The following is a 23,967-nucleotide window of genomic DNA, read 5'->3' as shown; positions in this document are numbered from 1 at the left end:
CCAATGCTTTGGGGCCTTGGAAGACTAACCTGTGGCCTTCCAAACACTGACAGCAACTCCTGTCTAGCATGGCCAAGAGTCAGGGTGGTGAATGTTGCAGTTCAGCAATTACATCTGGAGGCCCACAGCTTAGTCACCTCCACTTTAGAAACCTGAGCTCCATGAAGTGCAGCCCTGCCCATCATTTCACTGCATAGCCACTGCTGGGGGAAAGCTGCACCTCTTGAATTTCAGCCTGCCATGCAGCTTTTGAAAGCGGCAATAGACCTGCCTGAGAAAAAGAGAAGATCTCCAGCACAGTAGCTGATAGGGTTGACATAGAAAGTGATATTGGCAGTGCTTTTTTTTCTGGGGGGACACGGGGGGACGCATACCCCTAAACGTTTTGTGAATCTACCGTAAGTTTGGCCTCATTGAGGGGCAGTATTTCAAGATGAGTAGGAAAATGAGAGTACCCCTAAACTTTTTTTTATAGAAAAAAAGCACTGGATATTGGTACCATCATTTTTCCACTGTCCCTGGCAAGGCTCATAGATCTCTAAGGAACTGTTATTGTTATTTATGATTAATAGGGAAAGAGACTCTATTTATTTTTATTGTATTTTTTAAATTTTGCATACCACTAGGGTCAAAACTCTGTGACAGAGCAAGTACTGTGCAAATAGACATTGCCTGGTTCAAACCAAAAATCCCTGCCTGAAACTCTAGAGAGCCTATTTAAGGAAAACTGGAAATGCTTTGTAGATTATTTGGAAAATTATTGTAAATTCAGTAGTATTCAGTAAATTCAGCAGTAGCAATCACTGAGAGATAAAACTGAGAAAATAAAAAGATAGTGATTAATTAGACTATGTACAGTCATACCTCGTGTTAGAGACGCTTTGGGTTAAATTTTTTCAGGTTGCGTCCCGCAGCGACCCAGAAGTAACGGAACGGGTTACTTCCGGGTTTCATCGCATGTGCAGATGCTCAGAATGACGTCACACGGATGTGCAGACACGGCAAATCACGACCCGCGCAGACGCGGGTTGCGTTCTGCTCATGATGCGAACGGGGCTCCGGAACAGATCCCATTCGCATCCAGAGGTACCACTGTAGTGGAAAAAATAATAAGGAAGTGAACCATAGAAAGGGTGGGGGAAAGTAAAAATTAAATCTGTATTTGGATTATTATCTACTTTTTAAATTGTAAAATGAAACTGAGAAATATTATTATTGGGTTCTTTTTAAAAGAAACCCTAGAGAGCCACTCCCAGTTGAATATTGATAATAAGGGAACTAGAAAGACCAGTGATCTGACTTGCTATAGAGTAACTTCCTATGCTCCTAGATCAAATTATTCTGAGGCAGTTTATAATCAGAAAAGAGCAAAAGAGATGAAACTGATTAAAAAGGTTTGAAGGTGCTTGTTTGTTTGTTTGTTTGTGCGTGCAATAAAAGACCAGACTACAAAATCCATTAAAATCTAAACAATGTATCTTAAATGGTCTTGGTGAGCAAAAGGCAGCATGCTAGATCTCCTCACCTGCCCCATCTTCACAACAACCCTGCAAGGTATAAGACTGGTAAGAACTTTAGCAGATGCAGCCTGCCCTACTGTTGGGAGAAGGAGATAGCTGCACCCTTTTTACTTCTGCCTGTCATGCCAGCTCTTTGGAAAGCAGCCTTGTCTTTGTCCCCGCCCACTCAGGCATACCAAGCCCCACCCCTTTCAAATAGGCAACGCCTACTGGGCGAGGTTTGTGGTTCGAATCGCAAGCTACGCCCCCCCGAGAGTTCGGCGGTGGATTACCGTTGCGCGAAAAGCTGCGGGTAGGCTGCCTCGGCGCTGCTAGGCTCCATGCCTGCGGCGCCTCCCGCGTATCATCCCTCCCGCTCTGGGACCGACCGGCACTCCGGCTCGGCTCGGCTGGTCGACTAGGCTCGCCGGCCAACAACCCCTCGCTGAAGCATCCCGGCGCCCGCCCACATTTCCCGCGCCGGCAAATCGCTGCCTCGGCTGCTCGCCTGCGCCACGCCCTCACGTAGTACACTGACCAATCAGAAAGCCGTCCTCGCGGCATACCGGGGCACCTCGCAAGGCCGGCTCCCGCCTACTCAACCCACGAGCCAAGACAGTCAACCATTCAAGAAGCACCTCTGAAGATTGGGGGCGGAACTCCACCCAAAATCCCGCCTCCGCCAGACTCGGAAGCCAATCAACGCCTTCTGAAGGACGCAGCGCACCCTGGGATTTGTAGTCCGCAGGGGATGAGTTTCTTGCTTTCTTTTACGCGCTTAAAAGAGGCAGCTCCTTCGCGCCCGAACTCCCAAATATTTAAGTGCATCTCGCGAAAATGTTAACTTGCTGATAGCTGCAAGTGCGCGCGCGCATGGAATCAAACAAATTGCAATATACAAACAGCACAGATTGGACACATTTGTCCTGCTCCTCCACGGTTGTGCCTGTAAATTAATTGATACAATACAGATGCTGGGGTGTGGGGAGCCCATGGCACTCCAGATGTTATTGGGCTCCTAATTCCTATCAGATCACCCATCATCGCTAACCATTAACCCTGCTGCCTGGGGCTCTGATAGGAGTCCCAACATTCTAGAGGACCACCGGCTCCGCAGCCCTGAGGTTAATGCAGCAAGTAAACTCCTGAGTCAAATCATTGATCAATCTAGCTCAGTGCAGTGGTACCTCGGGTTATGTACTTAATTCGTTCCGGAGGTCCGTTCTTAACCAGAAACTGTTCTTAACCTGAAGCACCGCTTTAGCTAATGGGGCCTCCCACTGCTGCCCTGCCGCCGGAGAATGATTTCTGTTCTCATCCTGAAGCAAAGTTCTTAACCCGAGGTACTATTTCTGGGTTAGCGGAGTCTGTAACCTGAAGCATCTGTAACCTGAAGCATATGTAACCGGAGGTACCACTGTACTGTACACCAGTGGTTTTCCACCAGTGTGCCGTGGCACCCTGGGCTGACTTCAATAATGGTCAGGGGTGCCACAGGCAACACTGGCCTCTGTCCCTCTTTCCTTCCCTCCCTCCACTGATGCCCTCTTGCATCTCTGCCTTCCAAAGGCTTGCAAAACTGTTTGTTGCAAGCTGGCTGTTCTAAAAAGATTCAAAACCTCTGGTCTACACTAACTGACTGACTAGCAGAGACTTTCCAAGGTTTCAGAGTGGGATTTTCTCCCTGCCAGGGATTAAAGCAGGGACTTTCTGCATGGAAGGCAGATGCTTCACTAATGAGCTATGGATATGTTTGGATAAGAAGACACAGTCCAGCATGGCCAATAGTCAGGGATGATGGGATTTGTAGTCCAGCAGCATCTGGAGGACCACTGGTCTCCATCCTTCAGTTAGACCAGAGGTTTTCAACCTTTTTGAGTCCACGGCTCCTTTGACCAACTACATTCTTTCTGCAGCATGCCTGTGGGACTAAGGAGCCCAGTTATGTCATCCCCAGTTATGGCAGCTGCTCACCCCTTTTTGAACACCCTCCCTTGTGGAGTATTCCCTCAGCCTCCTCTTTCCTCTCCTTGGGAGTCTTCTGGGCAGCCACAGCTGCCACCCCTGGTCTCTGAGCTGTCCCTCTGCCCCCTGTCCTCACGCTGCCCCTTTGTGGCCTGGGAAGCACCTCCTGGCCAGCCCCAGAGGGACCATTCACCTGGGAAGCTTGTAGCCAGGGCTGCTGCAGCAAACAGCTGTGCAAGCCTTTGGGAGGCAGAGACACGAGAGGCCATTAGAAGAGGGAGGGAAGGAAAGAGGGACAGAGGCCAGTGTTGCCCACGCCACCCCTGGCCATCATTCAAGGCATCCCAGGGTGCCATGGCACACTGGTGGAAAACCACTGGGTTAGACCATTCATGGAGGACAGATCCATCAGTGGTCATTAGTCACAAAACTTCTACAGTGGTGCCTCAGGTTACAGACGCTTCAGATTACAGACTCCGCTAACCCAGAAATAGTATCTCGGGTTAAGAACTTTGCTTCAGGATGAGAACAGAAATTGCTCAGCGGTGGCACGGCGGCAGTGGGAGGTCCCATTAGCTAAACTGGTATCTCAGGTTAAGAACAGTTTCAGGTTAAGAACAGACCTCCAGAATGAATTAAGTTCTTAACCCGAGGTACCACTGTATATCCAAAAGCTGTGCACCTGAAAACATCAGAAACTGGGGAAGCAACACAACAGGGGAAGGCTATTGCCCTTGTCTCCTACTTAGGTGCTTCCCATAAGCATCTAGTTGACCCCAGTGGGAAAGAGGATGCCTGATTTGGAGGATGGCTGGCCTTGATTCAGCAATGGCTCTTTATCATCAACACAATTCAGTTAGCAAATTAAATTTAAAAAACAATACTAAGGATGTCACCATCCAATAATCTATGAGTTTCTCTCTCCCAAAATAGCACGTTGCATTTCTCTTCACTGGAGAGGGAAACGAGAAGAGGGCCCCCATGCACACAGTGGAAATTCCTAAGAGGCACAGAAGTGTTTCCATATGTGAGACTTTCAAGAAGAGGACGGGGTAAGAAAGAAAAGTGATGGGGAGCGTGATTCAAGGAAGATAGAGATGTTAATTAAAACACATCTCAGTCGCTTAAATCTGAGGGATTCCCCTCCCCCCCCAAAAAAATTAATTTTTCTCAATGTAGATAAAAGGTTACAATTTGGGGGTGGGGAAAGAGGAAAATAACATTTTAAAATTCCTGGGAAAGGCAGCTTAGCAGCTTTCCTAAATGAAAGCAGTTTCAGTAGAAACCTCAAAAAGGCAAGGGTCCTTGTTCAAATGAGTCCCCCATCCCCCCGCCAAGCCCCCAAGTGGGAGAGGAGCTTAAACTCTGCAGTGATACAGGAAATTCAACCAGAAAAAAACAAATAGACTGCAGTCAGATTCCCCTTAAAACACACATACAGAGTTAGAAAGACAAAAGCCTGAGACTTTCAGCGAGACAAGATGGCGAGCATCCTGAGGTCTGCCAGCACCAACTGGTCCCCGGGCCTCCAACACTGCCGCCGCTGCCACCGCAATCGGGGGAGGGAGAAACCAGGGGTGCCCAACATGACAACCCAGGAGGCCGTGCAGAACCCCCGCAACCCCACCGGGACTGGGAGCACCTCATCAATGGCCCAGCAGAGTTCCAAGGCCCAGAGGCCTCCGGAGCTGAACAGAAAATGAAAAGATAGAAACCTGGCAAGCCAAAGATGTACACTGTCTAGAAGACTTCTACAAAAACAACAAACCCATACCAACACAAGAAATGCAAGACAAACTAGGGGACACCCAAATACCTGGGCTAACACACCATCAACTACATGCCTTCTTAAACAATCCAGCAGTAAAATCAGCAGCCACTAGGCGCTTGACCCCCTTCGAAAACCTTCTCCTGGCAGCAGAGGAACACGTCAAAGGGATGGTATCCACAATACAGTGGTACCTCGGAAGTTGAACGGAATCCATTCCGGAAGTCCGTTCGACTTTAAAAAGTTCGGAAACCAAAGCACGGCGTCTGATTGGTTGCAGGAACAATCAAAGAACAATGGGAGCACAACATACACTATGAAATTAACCCCACCCAATGGACTAGAATGTGGTCTAAACTTCCCTTTAAGTCCATATCAGCCAAAAGAAGGGAACTCACTCTGAAACTCACCTACAGGTGGTACTTAACACCACGGAAACTAGCACTAATACACCCAGGAATCTCACCAAAATGCTGGAGAGGATGTACCTTCACAGGCACATACCTCCACATGTGGTGGGAATGCCCTAAAATCCAACTCTACAAGAGATATGCAAAATAATTAAACAGATATTAGAACCCACTCCAGAACTGGCCTCATAGCCATACACTGGAGAGACCTATCAGGAGTAAACATGAGCCAATGGTATCAAATTGTATGGGAAACAGCCTTACTAGAAAAGCTGAAACTGACACGGGGACAATAGAAGAGGATGCCTTCACCCCAGTATAACTCCCCTTTATCACATATGCAGCCCAACAAGACAACACCAAGAATCTTCCTATAGCATACGAATCCATCTGGCTTACCTGACCCAACAAGCCCTAACCCCCCCCCCCCAAATGCAAACAAACCCCGCTGCAGGCGACCAACCACATCCTGCCTCCCAATACCTCTCCCTACCAAGGTAATGTAATAAACGAATAGAAAGAGAACCTACCCAGCTGATGCTGACACAAAACCCCACAAGTACACTATATAAAAGAGTATAAGCCTCACCACACCACCCCTCCTCTTCTTCCCCAACCTTATACTGTACTCAGCACTAATGTCTCACAACAAATATAACTGATTTGTAAGAAAGACTGTACAGCCTGGAAAAAGAGACAAGGCATGTACTTTTTTAAACCAAGAAAATCTTTAATAAAAATAAACACACAGTGTCATAAACCACTTCAATACATAATCAGAATTCTGATCAGAGCTCTGCTTCAATTCAACTCCCTTTCTCTGGCTTGCTGTTGCCAACAGACTCATAGCTAGCTGAGGGCAAAAGGCCCAAGCTGGCTCACAGTCAAGGGTGATGCGGGGGGGGGGCGGTCTGCCGGAAACGTGGGCAGCCCAGTCTGTGTGTTCTGGCTGTCTCCCCTCCTGTGTGAAGCCAGCAATCTGGAAAGGCTGGTGAGAACTTCAGCCTGATACAAACCATGCCTTGTTTAGAAGTATAAAACCCACTTGCATCTGCACCATACATCTAAAACACACTCAGGCCACTTTAAATAACTGTGGCTCCCCGCAAAGGATCCTGAGGACTAATTGGCCAAAGGTGCTGAGAGTTGTTAGGAGACCCTTCTTGCTCTCCACATATCAATCTCTCTTCTCAGGGAACTATAGTTTTGTGAGGGAAATAGGGAGTCTTCTAATAACCCACAACACCCTGAGGAAACTGCAGTTCCCAGGATTCTTTGTGGAACGCCATGACTGTTAAAGTGGTAAAATGATTCTTTCATGGTGCAGATATATGACTGTGATCTTAACCATGGTTAGGATGCCCGTGTAAGAGACCCCAGCAGGGGTAATACATGTGGACCACCCACAGAGGGCTTTGGCCTGTGAACCACTGTTTGCTTAACAACAGCCCATCAGATGCCTGTGGGAAGCCCAAAAGCAGTACCCAAACACAGAAGCACCCTACCCTCCTATGGTTTCAAGCAACAAATATTTTCCTTTGACAAATGGTGGACTGGATGTGGAACCAAGTATCTCAGGGATGGCTAGCCTCAGTACCAGATGTGGCCCACTGGCATTTCAATATGCCCCTTGAAATGCTCTCTAGGCCAGTGTTTCCCAAGCTTTTTCTGACTGTGGCCCCCTTCTGACCTTGTTTCCTTCATGTGCCCCCCATGGACATAGCCAAGGGGGGGACAGGGGGCAGCTGCCCCCCCATAAGAAAAAAGCAATACAAATATGAGGTTCTGCCCCCCCCCAACAAAAGCCTGCCCCCCTAACAAATATCCTGGATACACCCATGCCCTGCTGTCCTACCAGTAGAAAGGTAATAATAATAATAATAATAATAATAATAATTTTTATTTATACCCTGCCCTCTCCAGCCAAGGCCGGGCTCAGAGCGGCTTACAAGCAATAATAAAAACAAGATGAATGATTACAACTTAAAAATAAAAATAAAATACAACATTAAAATAATGGAACATTAAAATATTAAAATGTAGCCTCATCGCAGGAGGAGAAGGAAAAGAAAAAAGAAAGAGAGGAGGGAGGGAATCAAATTGGCTCCAAGCCAAAGGCCAGGCGGAACAACTCTGTCTTACAGGCCCTGCGGAAAGAAATCAGATCCTGTAGGGCCCTGGTCTCATGAGGCAGAGCGTTCCACCAGGCCGGAGCCAGTGTTGAAAAGGCCCTGGCTCTGGTTGAAGCTAATCTAACTTCCTTAGGGCCCGGGACCTCTAGGGTGTTGCTATTTATGGACCTTGAGGCTCTCTGTGGGGCATACCAGGAGAGGTGGTCCCGTAGGTACGAGGGTCCTAGGCCGTGAAGGGCTTTAAAGGTCAAAACCAGCACCTTAAATCTGACCCTGTACTCCACCAGGAGCCAGTGCAGCTTGAAAAGCACTGGGTGAATATGCTCCCGTGGCAGAGACCCCGTGAGGAGCCTCGCTGCAGCATTCTGTACCCGCTATAGGTACATAGGTAGCTATGTTAATGTTTTGTTTGTAAATGGAACATGTTTTATTTATAATTTATACAAAATACAGTTACACAAAATTGTAGGAACATAATGAAATACTGTTGAAGCAGAAAAAAACACAGAATTATAGAGCTGGAAGGGACCCAAAGGGTCATCTTTCTTGTGCATGACCCCTGCAATGTAGGAAACTCAGCTAAAGCATCCATGACAGATGGCCAGCCAACCCCTGCTGAGAAACCTCCAAGGAAGGAGAGTCCAGAACCTCCCGAGAGAGATCCATCTTCCATGTATTATAAAAAGTAAACAACACTTATTTTACCCCAGTTATTTGACACAGAGGGGGAAACCTACAGACACAGTTCAAAAGGCACACAGGGAGTTCTGTATATATGGGAGAATTTAAAAAAGCAAGTGGTCCTCACTGACTTGGTGCAAAAAGATCTTGTCATCCGGGAGGAGCCCTGGCTGCCTAGATAAAACACTATAGCCCCCCACACCCTTACCTGGGAGTAAGGCCTACTGAACTCAGTGCAGCCTTCTTCTGGGTAGACAGTTATTTACTAGATGCAAGTGAGCTTGGCTAGGCACTGGGGTGCATTTCACCCTGCAACTTGCAGAGCCGGGCAACACTGCTGATGGGCTCTGCACCCCTCAGCAACATCCAAAGGCCGTGATTGCACCCTGCACCTTGCAGAGTCGGGCCCAGCACTGGCAGCAGCAACAAGCAGCTCCAGCTCACCCAGCCCTACCCATTGCCACCCCACCACCGCACTTAGCTGACCTGGGGGTTCTGGATTGCGGGCTCTACTGGTCAAAACGGGAGCCTCAAGGATCGCCCTACCCCGCCGGAAGCAAACCAGGACTGCTCCAAGAAAACGCATGTGGCGAAAAAGGAGCAGTAGGCCCTGGTGGGCTACCCCCTTACCCACTTGTGACTGGCCAAGCGGATAGTCAGCCAATCAGGATTCCCCCCCTTCCCTTATCACTTCCCTCTGTGGCTCCCTATCCTTGTGCTGTGGCCTCCCATTTATGCAATTTTCATCTGTGACCCCCCCCCCGGAATATCCTGGGGCTCCCAGGAGGCCAGATGGCCCCCAGTTGGGAAACACTGCTCTAGGATACTTCCCCACCTCAGCTACACTCCCTCCAAGGGAAGACTTTTTAATTTTTGTTTGTATGATGCCTGATCCATGATCACTGCAGATGGCGACAGCAGTCACAAAATTAAAAGACGCCTGCAATGACAAACCTAGACAGCATCTTAAAAAGCAGAGACATCATCTTGCCAACAAAGGTCTGTATAGTTAAAGCTATGGTTTTTCCAGTAGTGATGTATGGAAGTGAGAGCTGGACCATAAAGAAGGCTGATCACTGAAGAATTGATGCTTTTGAATTATGGTGCTGGAGGAGACTCTTGAGAGTCCCATGGACTCCAAGAAGATCAAACCTCTCCATTCTGAAGGAAATCAGCCCTGAGTGCTCACGGGAAGGACAGATCCTGAAGCTGAGGCTCCAATACTTTGGCCACCTCATGAGAAGAGAAGACTCCCTGGAAAAGACCCTGATGTTGGGAAAGTTGGAGGGCACAAGGAGAAGGGGATGACAGAGGACGAGATGGTTGGACAGTGTTCTCGAAGCTACCAGCCTGAGTTTGACCAAACTGCGGGAGGCAGTGGAAGACAGGAGTGCCTGGCGTGCTCTGGTCCATGGGGTCACGAAGAGTCGGACACGACTAGACGACTAAACAACAACAACAGCGCCCTGAAAAAGCCCAAAATTTGGTGCTCCTCAGTGAATCTTCTTATTTATGGATCTTCTCAGTTCTGCCCGCCCCCCAGATCATGCAGGGGAACTGCCTGCAGCATCCTAAATCTGGCGCTGCCCCCTCTCCACAGGCCACAACACAGCTCCATTGAGACTAACAGACATGATTAACTTGGTCCCATTCACTCTCCCCCAATATATATCCCAGCACTGAGAGGACCACCTCACTCTGTCATAATGCAGGTATGGGGAACATCTGGCCCTCCAGTTGCTGCTGAACTCCTATTCCCATCAGCCTCAGCCAGCATGGCTCATGGCCAAGGATAATGGGAGCTGGGGGGCCAAGCATTCCCCACACGTGGCCTAATGGAAAGGCCAGCCCCACTAGATATTATGCATAGGAGCAGCTCACTTATTTGGAAGAATGAACAGTCAGCCATATTGCTGTGGCAAGTTCTGAATTGGCTCATTTGACCTTTGGTGCCGAGTCCTTTGCTGATGAGTATTTTGACAGGGGACACAATGCGTCTCTGTGCAGAGACGCACTGCACCCCTGCTACAAACTAGGGATAGGTAGATCAGCCTATTTCTGTTTCATGTCAGTTTCTGTTTAAAGTCCTTTTCCTCCTGTTTTCTGTGGGTTTTTTAAAGCACACTAAAAATCGACGTTTCAACCATACACACATTTTGCATGTCCATTTCACTAAAAACACACATTGTATATGCACCCCTGCCCACAAATAATTTTTTTTACTGGTTTTCTATGAATTTTGCCCTAAGATATGCATCTCTGAAAACAATTTCACTGCAAAATATACATTTCCAAGAGCATCTTTTGAACCAAAACAGAATTCAGAGAAGAATATATTCCGATAGATAATTGAGCTCTGGTTTGAACGCAAGTATAGTGGTACCTCGGGTTACATACGCTTCAGGTTACATACGCTTCAGATTACAGACTCCGCTAACCCACAAATAGTACCTCGGGTTAAGAACTTTGCTTCAGGATGAGAAGAGAAATCGTGCTCCAGCGGCGTGGCAGCAGCGGGAGGTCCCATTAGCTAAAGTGGTACCTCAGGTTAAGAACAGTTTCAGGTTAAGAACGGACCTCCAGAATGAATTAAGTACTTAATCTGAGGTACCACTGTATTGGAACTGTGGATTTGGTTGGCTTTCTTGAAAATGTGGTCTGAACAACATTCTGAATAACGGCCAGAGACTTTGCCAGTTCAATCTGCCAATTAGTCACAGAATTCAGCCTGCTGTTCTGGAACTACAGCTTTGCTTAACTCCAAATATTTAGCTCCATTGACACATCTATTACCACCAAAATAAAGAGAGAGGGAGAGGGAGAGGGAGAGAGAGATTTCAACCATTGTTGCTCATTTCCCAGAAAAAAAGTGAGGGGCGCACATGCTTTTAAAGAAACGAAGCAAACCGCAGCTCATAAATCTCACTCTCTGTCTCAGGAAGTTTCTATTTCCAGCCACAGCAAAATTATTTCTTCCTCATCTTCTGTGTCTTTGTTGTCTTCTTCCCCCTCCCCTCCACAACCAGGAATAAAAAAAATAAACACAAAACTCTTCTAGCCAAGTAAGATCAACCACTCTGTAGTGCCCTCTTGTGGCCCCGCAATGGAAATGCAGGCTCTGGCACACCCAAAGCCTTGACTAGCAGTTGATAGGGTTCTTCCCCAAGCTATGGGTTTTAAATATATGTCAATACCACATGTGTGCAGCATCAATAGAAGCTTGTACCAAAATTCCCTACCCCTCGCGCTTCCCAGAAATAGTGGAAGTCCCTTGGAAAGGGGTTCTAGGAAAAGGTTTTCATCTTTGGAGCTTGGCTTGCAGCATATTCCAAGCTCAAACACAATGCACTATCAACCCCGTGTTATTAGAAGGGGGGAAATGAGCACCAAAAACATTCATCTATCAAGGAAGTCACTCTTGGCAAGATTGCAGAAGAAGCAAAAAAAGAAAAGAAAAAGAAAACAAAATTGCAGCCTGAAATGCAATATGTTTTTTTTTGGGGGGGGGGGGGATATCTTGCTAAAGGCTTCCTTCCTTACCTCATGCTGTCAGCATTTCTTGCCCATTTAGCATGAACAAGAGGGTGGGGAGGGGAGAGAAAGGCTAATTTTTCAAAAATGAGAAGGAAGGCTATAAGAAATGGGGAAGAGATAAGCCTGAATGACGCACATTCTTCAGCTTTGATGCTACCAAGTTTTAAAATCTGAGGTCCCAATTTTTCAAGAACCGGAGAGAGTTCTCCCTGCCCTCTCCTTAGCCCAAGTCAAGGCAATCCACAATGCAGCAGTGAGGAAAACCACATCTCAAAGGAATGGTAGCAAAGCTCAGAAGCACAGCCCAGCTCTGAAAATCTTGGCTGCACACCAAGAACACACTGGTAAAGAAGGGGGGGGGGGGGGAGAGAGAGAAATTCAGTTCAGTTTGCATTTAAAGGTGAACCTGTCTAATTCACACTTTCTGAAACTATCCACGAGCTGAAACACAAGCATCTTTCAAATTTCGAGCTTCTCCTAAATGTTGCAGTGAGGTTCTCCTGCCAAGTAATATGTACAAATATGCATAATGTGTGCATAAAAGGGCACACTTTGTGAAAATAGCATACAAAAATGCATCACACCACAGGGAATTTGCTTTGCAAAAGCATGTATCTCAGGCAAATTTGCGTACAAATGGGCATATTGCAAGACATGTGCACTAAAATGCTGATGAATTTTCATGAGGACCTTTAAAAATGACAACAATAATAACTGAAAACTGATGTGGAAATATGGAGAACTGAATTTATGATTAGAAAAATAAGAAGCAGAGAGAAACTGAAATTACATGCTCACCAATTCCTACACACATTTGCAAATAAATGAGGCCCCTCAATTCATCCTAGTAAACTCATACAGTTTTTAGCCAATTACTGTGGCATCAGGATACAAAAAGAAGTTTTGAAGAAATAAGCTTATTTTTAATCAACCTTGCAGATAAGCCTACAAAGTTACTAGCCTGCCGGGGGGGGGGTAACCATCTTGCTGAAAATGATCCCTACTTGTGGCCAACAAGCATACATTGGTAAACTCTAGACTGTCAATATTTTGCAAGAGGGATTCAAGCCCACAAGGGAAATTTAGACTTGCACAATTAAGGTGGACCTTCTGTTGCTAGCACAAATCCAACTTTTTTTAAAAAAATAAACCAGACTGTTTGCAGTTAGGAAAGTGACAGGAAAATGCACTGAAAAGTGTGGGGTGAAAAAATAAATAAAGAGAAGACTTATTAAGCACCAAACAAGCAAATCGGAATGAATGCTCAATGAAGATTGGATATAATCTAACCGCTGTGGAAGCTTTGTGTAAGAAAATCATGATGAATGCTCAATAAACATGTCATCTGGAGGAGCCCATAGGGTACTAGCCTCTTAGAAGGCTAGTAAAACAAAAAGGCCAAGTGGACTGGTGGAAGAGGAAGACATTGATCTATCTCTTCTCTGTCTACCTGTTGCATTTCCAGGCTGTTAGTAGAGCAAAAGGCTTTCCTTCCTTTGTAGCTGGCATAGAAACCAAGAAGGTTGGTGGAAGAGGGATGGGGCTTGGACACTTGCCTGCAGGAAATTCCTGATCACCTACTTGTACCAGGCAAGCTGTTAAGCACAAAAAAGAATAAAATTTGTTTATAAAATACTGAAGTTCATTAAAAAAAACTGGGTGGGGAGAATTCAAAAAGCAACTACAGATTGTGGATTATGAAATGGCTACATTTAGGAATTTTGCAAGTGGCTCTGCAATTCAAAATATAATTGAGCCCTCTAGTAAAATGATCACCAGAGTCATGTCAGAAATGCGTGTTCCCTTCCTGGGTGTGAGAAAAAGAGGGGTGAAAACTGAGACAGGAGCCAAAGAGCAACATTAATCAGGGACTTTCTAATTAAAGGAAATCTCTTGCTATTCCTGTTCACTCTAAGGGGACTTTATGGGGGATACCATCCCAGTTGTTTGTACTCCAGCTCTATAACCTGTCCCACTTGAGCTCTATATTTGAAAACTCCATCAGGGCGAGTTCTAAGCATTAACTCACAGCTAGGGTGGGAGATCTTTTTCAGCACAAGGGCCACATTCCAGGGATGGGAAGGGCCAGAAGCAAAAATGGCCGCAGCAAGGGATGTGAATTTTACCACTGTCCAGTAGGCTAGTTTGTGTGTGTGTCACAAGAGGATTCAGGGGAAATGTTCTCGGGTGCACCCTCAGTTCATGTGGAGCATCATCTAGACCTGTCATGCCTCCCACACTGAACCAAAAGTGCAGCCATGGGTTGCTGTCTCCACAGAAGGGTGGAAGCAGATGACGCAGTCTTTCGGGGAAGCTGGTCTGCTTCTGCATTCTTGACCTTCTGACTGAGGAACCTTTGATAATGCCCAGATCTCACCCTGTCTAGTTTCTTGTCAAGTAGCTCAGTTCCATCATGTGGCCCAAACAAAAATACACTGGTACCTCAGGTTACATACGCTTCAGGTTACATGCGCTTCAGGTTACAGACTCCGCTAACCCAGAAATAGTGCTTCAGGTTAAGAACTTTGCTTCAGGATGAGAACAGAAATTGTGCTCTGGCGGTGCAGCAGCAGCGGGAGGCCCCATTAGCTAAAGCGGTGCTTCAGGTTAAGAACAGTTTCAGGTTAAGAACGGACCTCCGGAACGGATTAAGTACTTAACCTGAGGTACCACTGTAACAGGTTAAGAGCAGACCATTGAAATTAAAAGTCCTGAATTAGTAATGTCTATTATTTTCAATGGTTCTACACTGAGTAGGCCTAGTACTGGATACAACCAAGTGGGCTTTTAATTCCACTACAGTTGTTAAGCAGGTTACAACTGCCATGTTTGACTGCTTTGCAAAATGTCACGTAATTATTTTTATATACAATAAAGCTCTAATGCAGTAATCACACAGTCTGCATTTATTGCATTGCATCTCTTTCTAACCTCACTGCTAACATTAGATAGATAGATAGACAGAGACAGATATCAACACACACATACACATGTGTACACACACACACACACACACACACACACACTCACACCCATCTTGGGATAACAAATCATGCATCTGATAGTGGACTTTAAAGTTAAATTACGGGTGGTGATTTCTACATGACAAACTCCTCTGAACAACACTTCTCAGTCTCCACTGATTCTGCTACATCTGTGCAGCAGCTGTGATAGGATCATGCAGTCATTCCAATGCAAAAATACAGTCAAATTGCCAGTCCCCAGAGCAGCTTGCAGTTGCATCTCTGCCTGATGTTCTGGAACACAGGAAGCTACTTCGGTGGACTCAAACTATTGGTCTATTCCATGGGTCCCCAAACTAAGGCCCGTGGGCCGGATAAGGCCCAAGGGACTTGTTTATCCGGTCCACGGCGACCCCCGCTGTTAAGTTGTGGGTGATCATATCAGACGACAGTGATTCTTCAAACAGCTCTTGTTTATTCACAGGCCAGGACAGAACTGAACTGAAAAGTTCAGTCAGCCTGCTTATATAGAGCTCCAGTACAACGTTACTGTAACAACTTTCCAAAACTATCCAATCACTGAATGTCACTTTCGATCCCTTATTTGCATAACTATCTACAGTATCCCCCTGCTGGCCCAGGGTGAGAACTTCAGTACATAACACCCGCCACCCGCTCTTACCGGTGCTGCGCTGCACGGCTGCCCACTTCCGGGTCGGAGGAGCACTGGAAATAGCTTGAGCGCATTTGTGCATGCACATGCATTATTTCCGGTGCACATCCAGGGCGGAGGAGGCCCGTGCGCATGCGCACAAGCTATTTCCGGTGCTTCTCTTACCCGGAAGTGCGCCGGAAATAGTGTGTGCGCACTCGTATGGGCAAGCACTCCCCCACCCTCCGGCCCGCCGCGTCATCACCGCTGGAGACACCGGCCTGAGGCACGGTAAGTTTGCTGACCCTGACTCTATTCAGTCCAGCATTGTCTACTCTGACTGGCAGCAGTTCTCCAGAATCTCAGGCAGAGGTTCCCCCCAACCTCTGCTCAGCAGTGCTGCCAGAGCTGGAGTTTAGGGCAGAGGTCCAGGGCTCTGCTCAGCAAGAAGAGGCCCCCAAATGCAGCACGTTTTGAGGCAAGTGACTCTGTACTTTGCCACTTAGAGAGGCAGGGAGCCCATTTACGAAGTCCAATTAACACAGGAACCTTCTGCATGCAAAAACGTGTCCTCTGCCAGTGAGAGACAATCTCTCCTTTCTCAGCTAGGCCCCTTTCTAATCAGGAAATAGTATTTCATGCAGAAACAGAGGCCTCCTTTGAGGGCAATTCTTGCTCCTATGTGTTCAAAAAGTGAAACCTTTTCAGGAGAAAAAGAGTAACAGTGGGCATCCAATTTTAATTAAAGGGATCGAGGATGAATTGCTACTGTGATGTTTCCTCCAACCTACCTCGCATCACATTGACGGAAATCAAATATTTACATATGCAAACCAATTCAGATAAAAATGTGGCCTAGAAATCAATTAAAAGAGTTGTCACAACATTTATTTATTTTTTAATGGGGCAAGGATGATAATAGCAAAGCCATCAAGAGACCTGGCGCACTCTGTTCACAGCGCTGGGGGAAATGTTAAAATCCACTCTCATCAGTCGCCAGCTTTTAAGACCTCAAAGCAATATTGCAGCAAAGGAATCCAACATTGTCACCGTCACGGCTAAGGCTGTAATTTCCAAGAAATTCATACAGGCACATGCCAAAACCACGAGGAACCAAAAAGGAAGGGTATTTCTGTCTAGTCTTATGAAAAACAAATCCTAGAAGAATCAAGGGAAGAGGGGGAAATCTAGCCAAAGAAACATCACAGTTACATTAAGCTGTAGTACTGAACATAAATACCATGTTAAATAGAAAGATAAGCCTGCTATCCTCCATCTCTTGACACGATCCTTGAATCTTTATTAGTTGCCAAGCAGACAGAAACCCAACAGGTGAAGGCTTTCTCATCTCCATGCTGGACAAAGGTGCCCTTGCTGAATTTCTTGGCACATGACTGTTAAAGGCATTCAAGAAATGGGGGGAGGAAGAGGGGAGGCACCTGGAAAGGAATAACAAATAGGCACAGATGTACGGTATAACAGTTTGAGCAACAACACCCAAACTGTGTGCCAAACCATATGAAAGAACAGTTTGGAGGGTGGTGGGGAGGAAAACTAATTCAATAATGCAAGGCTCCACAGGGAATTTTCAATAGACCTGCTGATAGACTGTGGTCTATCTCCTCTCACTTTTCATAGGTTGCTTCCAGAAAGCTTGTTTATTGAGTATCCATCCCAATTTGTTTGACCATAGAGATTAGATGAAGTGGGGAAACCACCAAGGTTTGTTCATTGCACCCTCCAAGAATGCTCGTTGTCACATAATGCTAAGTCAACCCATCTGATTTGTTTTGTCCCTACCAGGGAAGAGAAGGGAGTGGGGTATGTTCTGTGCTCATTCACAGTAAACCCAAATAAGCTATGGTTTGCCACTATGTGCAAACTGGGCTGATAAGTGATCTGTGCTTTAATGCCCAGGGGGTGTAGCCACTAATAGTCCTATTCAGGGTAGACCCATTGAAATGAATAGCTCTCTTGGGGTCATTACTTTCAATGGGCCTGCTCTGATTAGGTCTAACATTGCATGCAACTCCAGGTGAGTGGGTGGAGGGGGCTTAGTAATGGTTTTTAATGACAGGGTGGGAGGTCTAAATTGCAAACTCTCCTAAACTGTAACAAGGCTGCTGCATCAGCCTCCTCTCTTGGAGAATTTCAGAGAAACATAGATAGGCTAAATATTATAAGAAGAGCTCTCCTTGATCAGATCAAAGGGTTCGTCTTGGTCAAGTGTTCCATATCTTACAGTAGCCAATCAGATGCTCTTAGGAAGCTCACAGTGAATGCAAGCAGACATTCATATTCTCCAGCAACTAGATATTCAGGGGTTTAGAGCTTCATGGTGGATGGTCCATTCAGCCAACACAGCTAATAGCCATTGATAGCCTCTCTCCCTCCTCCTCCAGGAATTCATCTAATTTCCCTTTTAAAGCCATCTAACAGAGTGGCCTTCACAGCATCTTGTGGCAGCGAATTCATACATTAATTATGTATAGTATGAAGAAATACTTTCATTTGTCTGGCTTCAGCCCACTGCCAACCGATCAATTTCATTGCATGACCCTGATGGATATTTGATATATGTATGGCTATAGATTGATAGATACAGATACAGCTGTGCAAACATTCTCCACGCTGTGCAGAATTCTATAAAGTTGCATTCTTCTTTTTTGCTATATAAAGCAGTCCAAAATTCAACAAATCTGTTGATAGGATTTTTAATTTCTTACTGGAATGAGAAAGTTGGTGATGTGTGAGGCCATATTTACCATTGCCTATTAGTCTAAAATGCATCTCAAATCTTCTATTTTGTACTTTGGTTTAAAAACTATGTTATTCTTATTTTTCTGAACAGAGAGAGAGAGAGAACTAGCTGTTGTATACAGTATTCTGAGTGCAGCTGCATTCTGGATTTATATAACGGCATGACAGACACTGAACTGTCTTATATTCATCCCCAGTTCCAATAATCCCCAGCATGAGATTTGCTTTTTTCACCAACGCTGAATGCTGAATTGACAGCTTCATTGAGCTAACTGCCGCAACCCAAAAAACAGTTTCCTGGTTAGCCCCCACCAGTTTGCATCCTTTCGATTTATATTTATACCAATTTACTAGGGGATGCATCCCTGCTTTCTCTGCTTGCCAACCCTGTCACCCCACCAGCCCATTCATCAACTGTGTTTTCCCCACACCAGACAAACCCCCCTTCCTTTACACTTCACCCACCCTTACACTGCTCCCCATACAGCTCACCCCCACAGCTCATCCCAACCCATTTTAAAGGATGAGACATTTCACAGAGTGGCTTGCTAAACCACTTGGTGAAGCAACCTCTCCCCGCTCTGTAAACCCTGCTGCTGCCACATTTAAAGGAGGGGGTGCTTCACAGAGTGGCTTGCTAACCCTCTCTGTGGATTGATTTCCTCCTCTCCATTAAACTGCTCATCCTGGGCCACCTGCCACCATCGTTGCTCGCTGGCTCACTTGCCCACCATTTATCATGCTGGAGTTGGGGTGGCCCCCTATTGGTCACAACGCAAACTCCAATATGACAACAGCATTACATTTTTATGTACAGTGGTACCTCTAGTTACGAACTTAATTCATTTTGGAGGTCCGTTCTTAACCTGAAACTGTTCTTAACTAGAGGCACGTTTTCGCTAATGGGGCCTCTTGCTGCCACTGTGCCACTGGCACACAATTTCCATTCTCATCCTGGGGCAAAGTTCTCAACTCGAGGTTAGTGGAGTTTGTAACCTGAAGTGTTTGTAACTCGAGGTACCACTGTATTTAGGAAGATATGTCAAATTAGGGCCATTCTGCCCCAGTGTGCATCACTTTGAACGCCAACACTTGGAGTGCCCCCCCCTCTCATTGTAGGATGAACAAATGACAAACAGGAAGATGCATACATACCCTGCAAGCAAATCAGGAAAGAAGCAGGATTAATTCTCAAAGCAGAAGAACCACTCCGTAAATGAAACAGAACAAGTGTGTGATAAAGATCAGACAAACTCTAACCACCACACAAGCTTTGTGCAAGCAAATCAGGATGAATGCAGGTCACCTGCAGAAGCGCTTCCTTAATTTCAACTTAATTTACCAGTTTGCTCCAAGCCCAGTTTTAAGACATCCTTCTGGAACAAGTGGCTTGGGTTAAAGCCAATTAAACTACAGTAGACAAATAATTTGGGAGGGACATTTTTAGGCCCCCAAGTCATATTCAAATGTCTCTTGGGGGGTAGTAGAATGTCCTAGAATAAATCAATTAAGTGTGATGTTAGAGGAAAGGGACTCAAGTCTCTTCTTCTGGATCCAATTTTATGGGAACATCCCCACCACCACCACCACCACCTCAAACACATTACACTGAAGAATAGCCAACCATCATATGCAAGAGAAGACCCATTAAAATGAATGGACATAATTTACTCAAGTCCATTGACTTCATTGGATCTCCTGCGAGGATTACTAATGTTTGATATCACCTATTGTGCAGCTGGCAATTTCCTATAAGAGAGATGGGGAACCTGTGGTCATCTAGATGTTGTTGGACTACATCTGTCATCATCCTTGATTAAAGACCATGGTGGCTGGGGCTGATGGGAATTGGAGTCCCACAACATATGGTAAAGCCTCAGATGCTTGATGTAGAATATCTAGGTTGTAGGTCTAAAAAGATAAAAGGACCCCTGACCATTAGGTCCAGTTGTGGCTGACTCTGGGCTTGCAGCGCTCATCTCGCTTTATTGGCCGAGGGAGCCAGCATACAGCTTCCGGGTCATGTGGCCAGCATGACTAAGCCGCTTCTGGCAAACCAGAGCAGCACACGGAAACGCCGTTTACCTTCCCACTGGAGCGGTACCTATTTATCTACTTGCACTTTGACGTGCTTTCGAACTGCTAGGTTGGCAGGAGCAGGGACCGAGCAACGGGAGCTCACCCCATCGTGGGGATTTGAACCGCCGACCTTCTGATCAGCAAGCCCTAGGCTCTGTGGTTTAGACCACAGCGCCACCTGTGTCCCTAGGTTGTAGGTCTACTCCTGTGTAAATTCTCTAATGAAAAGTGCACTCTGGGCATGATTTTACCACATATCATTGGGAGGAGGTTTAATATTTATTTAGGGCAGGGAGTTAATCTCTCAATGGATTAAAACATTCTACCCTCAGGGAACACTTTCTATATTGGCAAGCCTCCAAAACCAACAAATCAAAACCTCTGCCATGGAGCTGGTTCTGAGTTACAGGATTCTGGAGCATGTTCTAAGGTGCACATCTCATAGGAAGCTAGATGCCTTATGGTCTGACTCAGTGTAAGGCAGACTCCTGCACGGATTAACACTATTCAGAACCATGAGGACTAGAATCTTATTGTATGTTCATGAGGAGAGCCATAGTTCAGTGGCAGAGAACATGCTTTGCATGCAGAAGGTCTCAAGTTCACTCCCTGGCATCTTCAGATAGGACTGGGAGAAACCCCTGCCTCAATACCCCGGAGAGCTGTTGCCGGTTAGTGTAGACAACACTGAGGTAGACGGACCAATAATCTGACTAGGTATAAGAGCAGCTACTTCTCTTACTAGTCTGGTAGACACAGAGAAGGAGGAACTATGGGCAGCCAAGTGAATGGACTAGTGGAATAAATGTAGGGCTCCATCACTGCTATGGTCCCAGAACCTAGCAGCAATCCACACTCAGAGGCACCAGCTAGGGAGCTGGACCAAGCTCAGGGCTCTGAGCTGGCTGCTGTAGATCAGAAGACCTGAGGTTGCCTTGGGAGGACGTCCCATACCACACAGGGCATGTCGGGTCAGAGGCAAGACCCTCACAGATGCCATCTCCTAAGCCTGAGTAATGCAATGCTTCAAACTGCACCTCACCTGTCCAACAACACATGGCACATACCACGCAAGAGGCTATGGGATGTAGGATGAGTGCCCATCTCCAGGGCAGAAGGTTGGCCCTTTAAAACTCTGAAGTTCTCCACAAGGGGAAGGAGCCTGAAGAGGTACTCTGAATATTTTAAAGGTCCCCATCTGCAGCAAGTTGCTCACTCAGTGCTCTCTGTGATCCTGCAACCCCCTTGCCAGCCTTACAGATCTGGTATTGGACCAGATCATGACGATCCCTGCTCCACAACTGCCACAGAAACCATGTGGGCGGCCAGAGGGTGGAAGTTTCCTCCTCCTTGCCTAGCACAGAAATGAAAATGGCCAGTAGTTCTAGTGAGCTTACTTACATGCATGGGTGTAGCCAGGGAGGACAGGGGGGCAGCTGCCTCCCCCCCCCAAAAAAAATCAAGTAAATAAATAAAAATACTTAACTAACCAATCTCGTCAAAGATAGCTCGGTTCTGAACCCCCTCCCCACATAAGCCTGCCCCCTAACATAAATCCTGGATACACCCATGCTTACAAGGTGCCCTTACAGTATTCTTGTGGTGGAGGCAAATGAGTTAGGGCAGAAAACACACTGCCTTACCAGCATAGTCAGTGGTTCAGGATGATGGGAATTGTGGTCCCACAACATCTTGGAGGGTGGGGGGGAAACACCACCCCTGCCTTGTTATATTCAATCCAAGGGTGGCCCTAGCTGTCAATCTCCTCCTCCTCACTCTCAGTGTTGCTCTTGTAGGGCTCAGCAAGGAGGAGAATCAGGGCACAACCAGAATTAGTTGTCTCCGCTTTTCACTGGCTGTGATTCCACCTGTTATGGGGTCTGTCTCTGCCCATCACTGGCTCTGGTTCCACCTCCTGTTGGTCTCTTTGCCTTCTGCCCCACCAGTCCCAACAAGCACCAGTCACCACTGGCTATATGCAGTTCCTCGTCCAATTGTAGCTCCTCAGTGGAAAGAAAAGTGCACTCTGCATGAACTCAGAAGCACACTTTCTGAGATCCCCTTCTCTCCCAGACTCAAAACTGAAGCACTTCTTTCTCAACACTGGCCTCAGCCCCTTTTTCCTTCTAAGCAGATCCTCTCCAAACTCAGACCCTGCTGTTTCCAATATGCACAAACGATATACTGTAGATATATTTTGCACCGTATAATTAACTACAGTACAAAACAGCAGCTTCAAATGGGCAGCACAACAGACAAAAATGTTAGTCCTACTCAAAGCAGACTCATTCAAATCAACGTGCGTGCCTAACTTAGGTTCGTTCATTTCAGCGGGTCTACTTGGAGTAGAACTTAGTTGGAATGCAACACAACGTCAGCAGAGCTTTGAAGGGAACTGAATCCGGGATCAAGAAAGCCAGGTGGGTGGGTTTTTCTTGGGGGTGGGGTGTCTCCTTAATGCTGTCTACCTCCTGGGCCTGGTTCGGTTCTGTGAAGAGGAGAGAGCAGGGGTGGACTCGGCGGAGGGGGGAGACAACACCCCAACCCACCGGACCCCTTTTTAAGATCCTCTACTGCAGCAGGCGCTGTGACTCCTAGATCCCAACGTGGCAAAGCTACGGCAACAACCACTCAATGCAGGTGTGTGGGGATCCGGAGTGGATGGACCGTCCCTCCCAGATGGCTTACTGAGAGACACCCCCTCCCACCAAGAGATCCAGCCCGATGTTCCCAAAGCAAACAGCCCATAATAGCAACATTGCTCTCTTACTTGTCGCCGTCGCTCTCGCATTCAAAGCTGACTCCTTTCCGCAGCAACGCGGCACGCCGGCTCCTCAGCTTAGTCAACGGAGCCGCTTCCAACGCCATCGTCCATACCGCCCCACCTCGAAAGCCCCGGGATCCTGCGTTGGTCCTGGCTGCTGGAGCAACCGGAGAGAGCTGGCCGGTCCCCCCGCTTTCTCTTTCTTTCCCTTTCTCCTCCCTCCGAGCGGCTGGGTCCGCCCAGTTTTGGCGAGGGGCGCACGGAAGAAGTGGAGGAGGGGGAGGCAGAGGAGAACGGCCGAAAAACTACGCCGCCCTCGGCGCCGATGCCTCACCTGGCGCAAATCCAGTCTTTCATTTCGGGAGCGCCTGCAAGCTCTTCCCCATCTCAGGTCCCTGGGAAGCGGGGGGGGGGGGGGGGGAGGACAGGCTCTCTGCACATGTCCAGACGCACTGTGCTTTTTAATCGTGGCTTTAGGGCCTGTGTCTAAAGTATGTCAGGCAAGATGTTGTGTGTGAGAATTAACTTGTTATAATTAAAAGTATGAACTGTGGCAGGAGTTTGGTAACTTGGTTGACCTTTAACAGAGGGGGCCAGCAAACGTTTTCAGCGGGGGGCCAGTCCACTGTCCCTCAGACCTTGTGGGGGGGGGGCAAACTTTTTTTTTTAATTGCTATGCCCCACAAATAACCCAGAGATGCATTTTAAATAAAAGGACACATTCTACTCATGTAAAAACACACTGATTTCTGGACCATCC

The 23,967-nt window shown here is 46.8% G+C and overlaps 1 protein-coding gene across 5 annotated transcripts in view; it reads right to left on the bottom strand.

Annotated features, from left to right (window-relative positions):
* GARNL3 (GTPase activating Rap/RanGAP domain like 3) overlaps window positions 1-23,505 on the bottom strand; it is a 104,893-nt gene extending 81,388 nt beyond the window's left edge. The window contains exons 1-2 of one of the 5 annotated variants that reach the window (XM_080990721.1): window positions 1,793-2,552; window positions 138-267 (exon numbers count right to left, since the gene is read on the bottom strand). In XM_080990721.1, the coding sequence (XP_080846847.1) occupies window positions 138-163 (26 nt within the window). In that variant the 5' untranslated portion in view covers window positions 164-267; window positions 1,793-2,552. Of the gene's footprint in view, window positions 1-137; window positions 268-1,792; window positions 2,553-23,213 lie in introns of those variants that run through there. The other 4 variants (XM_080990719.1, XM_080990724.1, XM_080990720.1 and 1 more) reach the window with 4 other exon arrangements.
* Window positions 23,506-23,967: the final 462 nt, after the last annotated feature.

This window comes from Podarcis pityusensis, assembly GCF_964106645.2.
Source record: "Podarcis pityusensis genome assembly, chromosome: Z".
NCBI lineage: Eukaryota > Metazoa > Chordata > Lepidosauria > Squamata > Lacertidae > Podarcis > Podarcis pityusensis.
This window is presented reverse-complemented; position numbering and strand designations above follow the sequence as displayed.